Source organism: Sinohyriopsis cumingii, chromosome 5 (genome assembly GCF_028554795.1).
Source record: "Sinohyriopsis cumingii isolate HCF-2022 chromosome 5, ASM2855479v2, whole genome shotgun sequence".
NCBI lineage: Eukaryota > Metazoa > Mollusca > Bivalvia > Unionida > Unionidae > Sinohyriopsis > Sinohyriopsis cumingii.
Window position 1 is genome coordinate 138,313,874 of NC_142965.1, and position 13,267 is coordinate 138,327,140.

Here is a 13,267-nt window from a genome sequence, read left to right on the forward strand (position 1 = left end):
TAACTTCAGGAAAAATCGAACTAACATCGAATACAATTATAATACGTCCTCGTACAAAACCAAAAAGGTTTGTGTGTATGTATGTGTGTGATAACCAATTTAAAAATAATTATGTAAACGAGGCATAAAATGATAGGTTACATTCGCCGAAAATATTATTTAGAGCCGATAATTGTTCCATCCACTTGACGTTCTAGCTTACTATATCCCTCTTGGTTTGGTTTTACAGTATTCATGTGTGCAATTTCTTTCCTTCAATAATCTATGTTATATCCTTTTCCAGAACATCTACACAGTATGCTTGGAATCCACACAGAAACAAGCAGACGATCTAAAGAACGCAATGTTGTCTTATCTTGGATTACCCGGGGAGGTAACACCAATCAAATCATTCTAAATCAATTGACATCATGCCCAGCCTAATGCTGTGGTTAAAGCAGAATAAATCAGTTTGTTAAGAAAGATGTCTCCAGCCTATTTATCAACAAGCTTGAATTTCTAACCCTCTTTTGTATTCAATCTATACTGTACCTTCATTTGCAAAATGGCTAAATAATGATAAACACAACTACATTCGTAGATCTAAGCATACTCTTCCGGTAGTTAGTTTCATGTGTCAGGAATCAGTCGCTGAAATATGGTGGCGTTGTTTATTATGACAGAGGACTGCCAGATGACGGGCAATACGGTACATAACAAAGAGCCCATTACTCCGTACTGACGACCAAGACGAGTGAAATCGAGTTATATGAAAAATATTATTGGTATTACTATTAACTTCTTGTCAGCTTTAGAAATACCACAAAAGGGAAAACGACTTATTACAATAATGTCACTCAAGTGACACACACACACACACACACACACACACACACATATATATATACATATATATATATATATATATATATATATATATATATATATATATATATATATATATATATATATATATAGTAATTCCTTTGTTTCTTTATTCCCAGAGCAAAGATGATTTTACACTCAAGGAAGCACTTAAGAGGCTGAGAGAATGCAGAGCTACACAGTTTCAATCTATTATTGGTCGTATCGTAAAGGTTAGGTTTCGAATCTATTTCTTCTTCCAAACGATACAAGTAACGATTTCAGCAGGCGCATAAATGCTTCATATTGTTTAGCAATTGTAGACTGCAAACAAACGTCGTCTCGTTCAAGACATAATTACTGATTCCTTTAAACAACTGAGGAAAATGAATTGTTCATTGCCAAACGTCGTATGCGTATTTCTTGTTTTTTTCTGCGTTTTCGGTTATTATTTCATGGGGTCATCCCTTACTTATGCTTTTCTTAACCTATTTTGTAACTTTCTAACGTTATTAAGAATGTGCAGACATATTTGACATCTCCTGACACCAAACGTGGAAGGTTTTGTCCTTCGCTTGCTTTATTGTATTTAGTTTCGTGTATGTAATTGATCACTAGGCAAAGCATTACCAGTTTTACTTAATTAGTGGCTTTCTAAACTGTTTTCTTATTCTTTGCGTATTGGAAATCCACTGAATGCTGAGGTCCGTTTTGAGGTGGATATTCCATAAGCATGTGTACCTAGTAACAGTTAAACCATATTAGGTTTACTTTTTATATTCGTGAGTTTTCTTCTTTTATTTTTTTCGAGCGATATCATTTACCAATATCTAAAGCAAGGCGAGAAATATTGCAATCCCCCTTAGGATCTAGGATAAGTGGTTGCAATAGTACTGTTTCACATATATTTCTGGTAAAATTGTTATTGTCCAACTGTATGTTTAGGATTAATGACTCAAACAATGATAACACACTACAACATGACGTACACAAATAGCAGTTAAAAAGTATTGTTTGCTTCGTACATATTTAGAATGTCGATATGTAACAATTTTATCTACAAGTAAAGTTGATGTTTATGTAAATAATCTAAATAGAAGGAGATAAACCATCATAAAGAGATTTATTTAGCTATCTGAAAGTGTGTTTTTTAAAATATGTGAAATTTGATAGACTATAATATAAACTTTCAATGTTATGTATATCTGCATACCAGTCCATGTTGTCGTTGTTGATGTATTTGCCTTAATTGTCATTATTTCACCTTTAGTAATACTTTTGCATTGAACAGTCACACAAATACTAAAATACTATCTAATGTAAACACTTGTGAAATTATTTTTCTATATTTTTCGCCATTATATCAGTTTATTGTTGTCGAAGTCTGAACTTCCCTGTGCAAACTAAATTCATATTTTTGTTGAACAATTGCGTTTTTAATTATGTAGCCCTAGTATTGCCACTGTAAATTAGATATTGTTATTTATAATTACATACTCAGTTTCACAAAGCCTTCCTCTCTTCTATATAGGATACAAGAGATCAATTCATTGATCAGCTTGAGTGCAAGGACTGCGGTATTCTCGACAAATATATTCAGAAATGTTCCCATGTATGCTGGTTTATGTGTATAAAGGACCCTCAAATGTATTTAGATTTCGGCCGAGGCCAAATGGATGGTCCACCTGATGCTGCTGCAAACAATTTTCTTTTACGTTTTGACACAACTCAATTTGTAAGCTATACAAGGGCGGGGGAATATGTAGAATACGTTGTTTGGCCTGCAGTGTTCTTGTACAAGAATGGTCCAATCGTGAAAAAAGGCGTTGCTCAGGGCTTAAATGGAGAACCAGAAGCAACGGAATCGACCGTTGAAGAGAATGGTGAAAACCCTAATATTAATGGTGATACGATTAATGTTGATACAGACCAGGAATACAATGGGGATAATTCCAATAGCGATATTCTAATACGCAAAGATGAAGACGGATGCATAAGTCATAAGCCACCCGGTGATGATGATATGGCACAGGAGACAGGTAAGGAACACGCTCAGAATTTAAAACCAAGATCTGATCAACATGATGATTTATCTGATGCAGAATATTGCTACGTTTCTAATATAAATACAGAGGTTACCAATTCGGACGGAAACGATGGTTATGCCAGATGGTCACATGCATCTAACGAGTCAAAGGAAGATGAAAATGTTCTATGTCAAGATGACTTCGATACAGAAGAACTCAGCTTTGGTAATGATGTTAATTTGGAGAAAGATGCAAATGCTTGTTTCAAAGAACAGACAATAGAGGTGAAGACAAATAACAATTAAGAGGTATTTTATAAGAAGAAACAGATGAAAAAATAGAATTGTGAATTTGCAGGTCATTTTGCTTGTTACATGCTATGATTTTTTGAAGACAATTCTCGCATTTCCTATGCAATATTTTACTCAACAAATTGCCAGCCACGAAAAAATACATAATGTATGTCATTGAAATTGTGCTATCCCACCTATTATAGTATTTTCATTTAGATAACAAAAGGTGGAACAATCAAATGAAGATAGAGAGAGAGAGAGCATTATAATGTCCAATATCAGATAGTGAAGTTATTGACTTTAGCTTTTGTAACCAATGAATTATTAAGAAAGGCTTGATGCAACGATTTTGTCCACATAATGTAAGTTAAGTTTCTTAACAAATTCTGTTCTGGAAGTAGCTATTACACGTGTGTAGACCGTTGTACAATACGTTTGCCTGTATGTATGTTTTAATGCAAAGAATGATATATTTTCCGAGACAGACTAAATACATGGTGACTGAATAAAATCATATGCAAATCTACGATCTTGTGATTTTCTGCCAGTTGCATTATTTATATAATTCTTTAATTTCACGTACAACCAATTAAAATAGAAATTTATTTATTGTGTTTGCGAACTTGATAACCCGCATACTTCTCGGCTATAAGTAGGTGGAGCTTTGGAGATTAGTTAATAGAGTGTCATGTTATTTACGTGCAACAATCGTACTCATACAAATTATGCCAGGAAATGTTTCTTGTATGGAGATTATGTGAGTCATTAAAATATTCAAATAGTACTAAACAGTTTTTCACCATCTATTGCATTTTATATCTTTCGCTTAATATAACGAGGAAGAGATAGTTTCAATAATGTATCGACAATTGGTAAAGTGTTAACTTCCTCAAGCAATTATTGCTCTTAAGCTCTGATTCTTTATTCATCGTGGTCAAAGGAAATAGGAAAATACTAAACACGAGTTTCAGTTGTGATCGTTTTTCAGAATGGTTTAATTATTTAGGAAGTACGCAATTATATGTAAATTCCTCCATGGCAAACAGTCACCGGTGTTCGATATACCTTTACTCTCATACACGCCTGAACTGGATTCTGCACTAGTGACAAGAGTGGGACATAATAAAGTATACAACAATGCAATTTATTGTAAATCAACTTATCAGAATATATGAAATTTGACGTTCAAATGAATGATTAGGGAGAACTGAATCCGTCTTTGTTGCTAACCTAACGCCTATTGATATTCCAGAAGAGTCTATTAATTACAGTCGTTTGGTCTCTCGGATAAAATGATATCAACATAGGTAAATACTGACACAAACAATAATGATATTGGTCTGTCACTTGTCAATATAACACTAATAGGGTTAGTTCCTTACATTCGCTCAGATGTCATGGATCTCACTGCAAAATCCTCCACAACATCGTGGCGTGCCTGGCTTAGATTTAGTGGGATAAAGTTTCGAATCTTGTCCCGACCGGGCTGGCTGCCTTGGGAGGGGAGTCGCTCTGGACAAGGCACTTGATTCCGATGCTCATGGAATTGATATATTGCATAAAATCATTCAGCCAACTTAAAAGCTCAATCTCCTCTGTACTTCAATAGCAACGATTATGTTTAGGAATATAGCTGTGTCAGAATATGCAAGCCATGTAGGTCTAGCGGCACAGATATTGCATATAAATCGCCATTGGCGGAAAGTGAATGCTGATATTTCTACAATAAAATACACATGTTTATAAGTTAATTACACTTTTCTTCACTGAATAATCTTACGGCTTGAGGATAGGATTGTGACCACCTCACCTATTTCGAATATTGCAAGGCTAGAGGGCAGCAATTAAAAGTCTTTATTATGCTTCTGCAATATATTCAAAGTTGTACCGTTGCAAATTGTTTAACATTTCGTCAGAGAATGACGACCATGGGCACTCACAAGGAATATGCAATACCGACTATTCTTGTAGACTCATAAAATGGATGTTACATTGTTCATTGTTCTGCATGTTACCCTTATAGTTTTAATACTGCAAAGAAAATAATAATACAAATTAACAACAGTATTCCAACAACCTCCTGTTTTGCACCCCTTTCCATCCTACAAATGAAAAACATAAATGATATGACAAAATGCACAACACTTAGTCATTTCATTCATATATTTATAATTTCTAACCTGATTGTCGCCAGTCAATCCTTAAGACAGTTAAATTATTCACGTTTCAAGCTAAAATGAAACGCTCAGTGTAAGCAAACAAGCGGGCAGACTGCTCACTTTCCTTGTCTTGTTTCTAGATACAGTCTAATATTTCAAACCAAATTGAACAAATAAAATGGAGAAACTTTTGTTTACATGTTTTCAAAGAGAGAACTCACAAATATACGGCATTATTGAGATTAATATATACATGATGAACTACATCCATCTTTTGCTTCAAAAGATAGACCCGCTCATGCAAATATGGCGACCGGGTTACTAAAGAAACTCCTGTTTAATTCGAGAAGCCAACAAGTTGCCAGTGTTTGGGACCCCATGGCGACAATTAGGTTAGAAATTATAAACTGATGAAAGAAATGATTAAGTTCTGTGCATCTCGTAAATGCTTGATGCAGTATGTTTTTGAAATCTGCAGTGGAATTCAAGCAAACTGGAACGTATGCAAATACTATAGCATATACGTATCGTCACCTCAAAGAATCGAATGCATATGGTCACTAGAAGTTCTACGAGCCTGTGAGACCATCAATATATTATTTTTGTACTTGTGAAGTAGGCATGTACAAATACCTTTATTGATATTTGCCTTATCTTTCTGTTCACGGCAAAATATCGGGTTACATCATCAGCTCTGTGTTACAATTGCAGCACTGTGACATCCTAGTGTCCTTGTAATATATAGACGTTATCTGCATGAACAGGATAAATGAGTTCAGCATGATGATCACGGGTGGTAATATAGTGGATATATTTCACTGAACTAATTTCCTTGTCGTTTTCACATCACACTTCATCTTTATTTGTGAGGAGTTCAATGTATGCAGAAGCTGATGCATAGACGTTTGCAAGTCAGAAACTCAACCATCAGACACAAAGTCTTACTTCTAATTACATTCATCTGCTGTGTATACGCTCAATATGGTTATGGAAAAGAACTAAATACTTGTTCAAGACATCGCTTTGACTTTGTTGCTATGTATCGTTATATCTATATTATGTCTTTAAATATTGTCCATGATTGTAGATTGTAAGGTCCATATGTAAACGACACATTACATAGTTAACATTTTCAATGATTATATATTGCACTTTAAGATAATGTAAACATGCTGACATGGACATTTCGTCTTAGAAGGTTTTAAAATGCGTACCTGATGGTCTATATACTTGGATTTTGAGTTCAATGTCTAGCATTATAATATACTTGTATAGAATATGCTTATGAATTTGATTGTAAAATGACCCATAGCCTTGCTATCGTATTGTGTTTAAGGTTTCTACATAAGGTTCTGAAGAAAGCGAAATTCCTCATTCTTATTTAAAGGTCAAGTGTCGTCATTGGAATTAAAAAGTTCTTACTGACATTTGGAAATAAATCGCTATTTTAAGATCATTGTGAATTCATTCAAAGACATTCTGGATTATTTCATTGCGGTATATCAAAACTGTCTGCAGATTAGCACATTACAGACTACTGGCTCATCACGATATTCAAGATTGGAATTCATTCGGAACACCAATACAATTCATTCGGAACACTCTCTACGTTTTGACTTTGGATACAACATTTTAGGACTGGTTGGAATTTAAATCACAATACAGTAAGTTATGTTAAAGGTTTCACTGTGTATTAAATAAGTTATTTGTTGAATTTTTCTAAACGTGTTTGATCTTTTCTGGCTATTAACTTTAGACCATTGAAATGTAGCAAGTCAAAAAATGTTAATATTATTTTTTGTGTACAACTATTAATATTAACATTGGTATCAAAATCAATCTCCTTGTACAGTATGCGAAAAGTGTTTAAGGTCTACTGTAGCAAACTGATTAAAATAGGATCGTTAGCTTGTGATTATGTTTTCTGAATCTTGTTGTATTGATATTGTTGTCAATATATTTTTACGTGTATCCACGTATTACACAATTAGTGATTCTGCTAGGTTACGCACTGTTGTTTTAAAGGGTATTCTTTTTAAAAACCTAATACTATCAAATACAAGTGCGAACAGAGGACAGGTATGGTACGTTTATTGCAGAGAGTTGAAATATGTGCACACCCACATACAAGTCATGAATTGAAAACTACACAGACAGGTCGTGATCTTTATTTCTCGGGAGAGAAAACAAATTAGGCCTACCTAAGGTAATTGTTAATGATGGTGTACCGGCTGTTGCAGAATCAGCAGCAGCAGCATTAGTAGTAGTAGTGCAATTTCCTTGGTGATTGAAATTAGTCGTAAAGCAGTTTTTGCTTGTTATAGATTTTAAGCTATATTCCTTCGTTCCTTCGTTCCTTCCTTCCTTCCTTATAAGATGAATCTCATTGTCAGATGTAGTAGTTGTTGAAGTGGAATTGCAACAATGTTATAAATTATAGTAATATGTTTTACATGTTATATATATATATATATATATATATATATATATATATATATATATAGATATAGATACATACATACATACATACATACATAGATAGGGAGAGTGATAAATAGAGTGATAGACAGATAGGTAGATACATTGGTGGGACTCGTATTCGTAATAACGTTTCATACTGAGTTAAACAGCTGTTTGTCTGTGCTGTATGCCTTGTTGAATTTTTAGTCCCTTTAGTGTTAATTTGGTATAGAGTTCCACCAATCGGCCTTCCTTAATTTCATCTGAGATTATTTCCATCGTTACACGACAGCCTTGCAATATAGTTTACGGCACATAGTTTTTAAAATATATTGAACACGGACAGAAAACTACATGCAGTGATATAGGGTCTTGTGCCTTACAAGATACAAGGAAGAAATTTTGAAGTGTAGCTTGACTATATGAAGTCGAATTATGATCAGATAAGAGCACAGATGTGTGTACCAAGTAACACGAACAGTCATACAAGGTAAGTTGACCTGCTTTTAGCTCGTAAGATACGTATAGGTGGAACTCACATTCGACACAACATAAATAACCGGTTTTTTGTCTGTTCATGGTGTGTTATTTTATCGTTAGTATCTTGATTTAGTGCATTAGGTTGGAAAACATTCTCGATATATGATCAATAAACATCTAAATGATACAAAATATAGCTACATTGTGCTCATGTAACATAAAATGAAGATGTGTCAGTGTGTGTGTGTGTGTGTGTGTGTGTGTGTGTGTGTGTGTTGTTCTTGGTTTACCTATGTGTGGTAGAGAAGAAATTAATTTAGAGGATGACCTGCACCAGGACACACACTGGTAACTAAGCGTTGCACAGTTGTCGTTACAAGCTCGTGTATTTGTATCATTCTGTTTAAAATTCTTTAACAAGCAAAATATACTAATTCCGTGATTAGAAACTTCGTGTATTCTCTACAAAGTAAATGTATAAGTATTGAATGTCTCTTGATTTTTCCTAATGGTGCTCACGTCTCCGTTTAAAAAGAAATGTGAGTACCATGTGTGATATGTTTAAATTAATCTTGTGATTCGTTTAAGCACAATGATATATCACTACATACCCACCCACCCACTCCCCAAAAGATAAACCCAACAAATTGATCACAACTAACTGTTATATCTCAGCTTATCTTTACATCTCACGAATGTATCACCTTTGCCATTTATTCTACATCAGTTACGGTGATTTGAACCTTTATGCTTCATTCAGGACGCATCACACTTCTGATTGCCATATCGCATGGTGGGATTCACTGCATATGCATCGGCAGTAATAACGTGGCTACGTTAACTAGTAAACGCAATTCAGATCAATAGTAAGCCAAGATGGAGTGTTTATTCTACAATTAAACGTGACACATGAACATAATAGGCAATATAAGAGTTGCAAGCGTCAGAGATGTTAGAAACGCCATTTTTAAAACCTTGCTAAACGCTTTGGAAGTGTCATTTTTTGTATGTAGCATAACGTTTGCTTGACACAAATAAAATATAAAGAAATGAATAAATAAGCAAATACTGAAAGGCCTTTCATTTCCACTTTCTTCTGTACCTCTCTCTCTCTCTCTCTCGATGCGGAAAGTAAGCGGTATTATTTATTTTGCTTCGTTACGTTGATTATATCTAGTCTAAGTTTGTTAAACTTTACATTTGTCGAAAGGATCAACCAGTTCGTAATTTCTTCGGAAGCTAACCCACAATTATATCAGAAATGTTGTAAATTTCTCTTTATTGACTTACGGAATCGACAACGACAACACCATTCACTCCCATACGGAAACACACGAATACAGATATTCACATAAACACTTATAGCATTATACATTATCAATGAGACCTTTCAATTTACGATTAGACGTGGATTTCTGGCTAACATACAATCACACATATATATTTACAAACTCCTAACCAGTCACCAACAGTACTAATGTATACATGGTTAATACTGGTGTCAGTTTTATTTCGCGACCTTGTATTATTTGTGGTCAATTGTAATGCGTTGAAATCACACACACACACACACACACACACATATATATATATATATATATATATATATATATATATATATATATATATATATCAGGCATACTGGAAACATGTAAGGTGTCATTTTGTAAAGTAACTGTGATGCATATGTTTCTCTCTCTCTCTCTCTCTCTCTCTCTCTCTCTGAACTCCTATATTATTGAATTTAATTTAAAGATAACGTTGTGAATACGTTTTGGTACTCAGTTTTTTGGAGGCCTTTCACGCGGTTCCCAGCAAGAAATTGTTCCTGACGCAAGGAAAAAAAAAGATATATGATGACTTACATAAGGATGAATGAATGCGTGGACTACAGATCAATGTACGTGCTCTATAATTAACCTTACCGGTGGAAATTCAGTAATAATGCTGGATATTTTATGCAAAGGCCATAACTCATTAGCAACGCGATTGTTCATGGTTGTTAGCCAGTGGTACCTTGGCGACTTCACTATGGATAATTTGTATAAGCTACAGGAGAAGATAACCTTACTTAACAAATGGCATATATCTTCCAGTCCCTCTTAGTGTTACATTCTCGAGATAGTAAAAAAAAAATCTGGAATGACGAGTATTTGAGATTGCATAAGAGATCCTATATCATAAGGCTGATGCATGAAAACATTTTAACAACACTTTAGTTAAGGGAAGCAGCTCCATAGTTTTTCATCGTGCTCCATCTTCGAAAAACTATACAAGCTATCATATATTAGTTTTAATTCTTCTATTGTATCCCGATTTGATAGGTTTGGACAAACTGTATACCTATTTTACCTATTACAGACCAATCCGGTGGCCTAGTGATTAGTTCGTCCGTCCCGAATGCGCTAGGTCGCGGGTTCAAACACCGGCCGAGTCATATCAAACACTTATACAAATAATACTAACAGCTGCCTCGCTAGGCGCTCAGCATCAAGAGGTTAGTGTTAGGACTGGTCGTCCTGGTGTCAGGATAACGTGACTGTGTGGGACATCATACTACATGTCTGCAGCATGATGACTGAGTGCTAGACATCACTATAAACTGCCACATTGCAGACATCATAGCGATATGACTGAAGACTTATTGAAGCTACGTTAAAAAGCCAAATCAAACACACACACACACACACACACACACACACACACACACATTGTACTCACTTGCTAATAAACATGATTAGCTTGTTCTCCTCCACTTGCCATTGAAAATGCAACACCAAATTCAAAAGATAGGGATGGCCCAAAGACGATCCCTGAGGTTTAGTAAACGTCAGTATAAGGGAGGAGAAAGACATGCATCCTTATTTGATTTACTAGAGATCATGCGAACAGTAACATCAGTTTCTCAAAAAACATGTGCCGGAAGAGGGTTCCAGGGAAGCTAACAGAGAATGTTATAAAAATCTACCGAAGCACAGCAATACCATTCCACCTGCTTCATCCTTGTTCAACAGGTAATCAAGTTTGATTTTGCTTCATTTGACGGAGCAGCAAAATAAACGGGTTATTTTATGCATAGGATATTTTGTTAAACTGCATTTCCCAACGGCATGCCACTATAGTCAAGCCAAGCAGATCTGATGGTGAAATTCGAGCTAGCGTACTTGCTGTTGAGAGTACGCACGTGAATTACTCAGCGATGCTCCTCTCTCCATTAATCACCACTCACAACGTGCCTAAGGCCCCATATTCTACGTTCCGAAACCCTACATCGGGTGTACAAATAAGTAAAAAAAATAGGTTAGCTTTCTTAAAACCATCGGGTACGAACGTGATCTACATCGCTGGGGCAGTGGGTAGCTAGGCTTTAGCAGAAGAACTCACATTCCATCTCATAAGAAACAAGACAGAACTGTGATGTCAACGGTTGAATTCCTGCATGTACATGCGTGTATTAACAAAGCTACGATACTGATAAATATCTGTAGGACGAAACACTAGGTGTTGATTCATATATAGTTATATTTTAGGTCTGTGAAAGTAGAGAATAATAGCTTAACTATCTATCAAGAATAATAAGGTTCATTATTCTTATTATTATTATTAGTAGCATTGTTATTGTTTCTATTGTTTCAAACACTGACAAATACACATTGTTTATACTCCATTCAGTCAGTCAAACACTTGTACCGACTAATCCTATTAAATAGAAAAGTAACGCGTCACGCAGGCTTTTGTACATATTTTAGTCACAGCATAATTATGGACTGGACATAGTTGCAGGATAAATGAAAGTGCGATTTGAACCAATTGGATACTTCGTCGCGTTTCTCCTGGGAGATGCAGTTTGCACAATGTACTATTTACTCTTTACACCCATACAACCTTTATTAGGATGCGAAATACTCCTATACGCTTATAGCTATTCTCATATTTAGATCTCCATATAACCTAGGAATGCCACGACCCGATTTATTGCTATCATCTGTCATGCTTTATTCGTTTGAGAGAGATTTGCAACCTGCATTTAACAATATCATGTATTTATTGCGTGTATTATCTTAGAATACTTTGTCTTCTGTAAAGTTATGACCGTTGCAATCAATTTATCTCTGCAATAAATATGCATTAAACAAATATTCACTTTTGATGCAGCAGTAGTGATATTGTTACGTTCATATGCATAGTATTAATTTGTATTAAATGAACAACTGCATGCAAATTACATCTTTAGATGCATATTTAATTAAAATGCAGAAGAACCTTAAAAAAACGTGGGACAAGGCGGGCGAAAAAATATAGATATGGTAAAATAAATTCCAAGGAAGAAACCGAATACATATAAGCAGCAGAGGGGGCGAATCGGACATTTTGTCCAATCGTTATTTTGCTTAATTATTACTTCTGCACTCAACGATCTAGTGTCGTCAGCGCCTGGTAAAAAAAAAAACGACGACGTCGTTGGGGGATCGTCCAAACGTCATTTGGTTTAATTAACACCTTCTGCGCGTCGATCCCCAGCGTCGTCAGCGTCCGGTAAGCACGTCGACGACCGCGTCGATGTCATCGCCCCCTCTGCTGCTAAGTGGTTATTTACAATGAAAATTATTTACAACTAACCGAATATTTGGTCAAGTCCGATACGATATCGTGTCCGAGGATCATGTAAATTTATCGTTACAAATCCATGTGGGGTCGACTGAGCATGACTAAAAAAGTTTCGAAAAACATTAAAGTCCATGTCACCGCCGCACCATGTCTGCCAAATATTTCGTAGCGTGTGTGTATCAACGCCGTTGAACACAGCAAGAATATTACAGTTGTCTCTAATTACTTTTGGAATCTGAGTGTATCGTTGAGTGACATATATCACGTCAGTGTTTTTATGCCTGCCTCTGGAAAATATCCTAGCTGGGTTTTTTTGATTGTCTAACATAACATCATCGTACACGACTAGATTGTTAACGTCGCCATCAATATCATCAATACCCGGTGCATCATTGAT

At 35.3% G+C, this 13,267-nt stretch overlaps 1 protein-coding gene across 1 annotated transcript in view; it reads left to right on the top strand.

The window, feature by feature from the left end:
- Positions 1–13,267, top strand: part of LOC149800349 (uncharacterized) — a 70,880-nt gene that overhangs the window by 20,163 nt on the left and 37,450 nt on the right. Inside the window, exons 9-13 of the mRNA XM_089958392.1 lie at positions 284–373; positions 984–1,076; positions 2,375–3,166; positions 8,226–8,272; positions 11,140–11,276. Of these exons, the coding sequence (XP_089814518.1) occupies positions 284–373; positions 984–1,076; positions 2,375–3,166; positions 8,226–8,272; positions 11,140–11,276 (1,159 nt within the window). The remainder of the gene's footprint in view (positions 1–283; positions 374–983; positions 1,077–2,374; positions 3,167–8,225; positions 8,273–11,139; positions 11,277–13,267) is intronic.